The sequence below is a fragment of the Ammodytes marinus genome (assembly GCF_949987685.1).
Source record: "Ammodytes marinus genome assembly, chromosome: 6".
NCBI lineage: Eukaryota > Metazoa > Chordata > Actinopteri > Uranoscopiformes > Ammodytidae > Ammodytes > Ammodytes marinus.
Window position 1 is genome coordinate 2,801,640 of NC_137235.1, and position 1,047 is coordinate 2,802,686.

The 1,047-nt window shown below is 42.8% G+C and overlaps 1 protein-coding gene across 1 annotated transcript in view; it reads left to right on the plus strand.

Annotated features, from left to right (window-relative positions):
- Nucleotides 1-321: 321 nt before the first annotated feature.
- LOC307252238 (tripartite motif-containing protein 16-like) overlaps nucleotides 322-1,047 on the plus strand; it is a gene marked incomplete at its 5' end in the record, with an annotated part of 13,166 nt that continues 12,440 nt past the window's right edge. Inside the window, one exon of the mRNA XM_080029872.1 lies at nucleotides 322-498. Coding sequence (XP_079885998.1) covers nucleotides 322-498 — 177 coding nt within the window. The remainder of the gene's footprint in view (nucleotides 499-1,047) is intronic.

The window sequence follows — 1,047 nt, forward strand, 5'->3', positions numbered from 1 at the left end:
CTGATTTGGAAAAAGCTGGACTTTACCACAGAGCTGATCTGCCGATCCAATTTAAAATCACTGTCCATCTTAAAACCCAAATTTAAAACTGTTGGCTTTAAAAACTCTTTCAAAGGGCCGAGGTCAACAGGGGGGGGTTTACAGAGGCCACTGGGACCAAACACAATCACTTCCGTTTTTTTCTCATTAAAATTTAAAAAGTTGAGGGCCATCCAAGCTTTGATGTCCTCAAGGCATGCCAGAAGTGGTGCGAGGGAGAAGGCATTTTTCTTATTTAAAGGAACGTAAATCTGGCTGTCGTCAGCATAAAAATGAAAAGACATGCCATGCTTCCTCAGGATGGATCCCAGTGGCAATAAGTACAGAGAGAAAAGTAGGGGCCCTAAAATAGACCCCTGTGGAACCCCATATGGCAGTGGAGCAGAGCTGGATTTGGAGTCTCCAAGGCTCACACTCATGGATCTGCCGGTTAAATATGACCTGAACCAGCCTAATGCAGTACCACATACACCCACTAGGTGGCGTAACCGAGCCACTAGAGTGTTGTGGTCCACGGTATCAAAAGCTGCCGTTAGATCTAATAGGATTAAAATAACATGTTCACCAGAGTCGTTTGCCAAGAAGATGTCTACCAGTTGTATCTGTCAGCAAACTCACAACTTTTGACAGCAAACAAGCAGCAAAGCACTGTAGAACTGAGTGGTGTTTACCAAGTGTTACGAAAAAAGTCGGAGGCGGATTTGGTCTGTCACACAAAAACAGTTAATAGTCAAGATTGTTGGGGAAAACAAGAGTTACATTCTAGACAATTACATCAGCAGGTCTATGCAGGTATGTGTGCTCAAAATAATTTGGTGTTAATACACAGCCTAGGCTCTGTAAAATGGTGTGAAAATAAAAGGGTATGTAAACCCATATATATGCATAAATTCCTTTTACACACATGCACAGTTAACAGTAAAGGACACACACACACACACACACACACACACACACACACACACACACACACACACACACACACACACACACACAGTGGTAGAAATA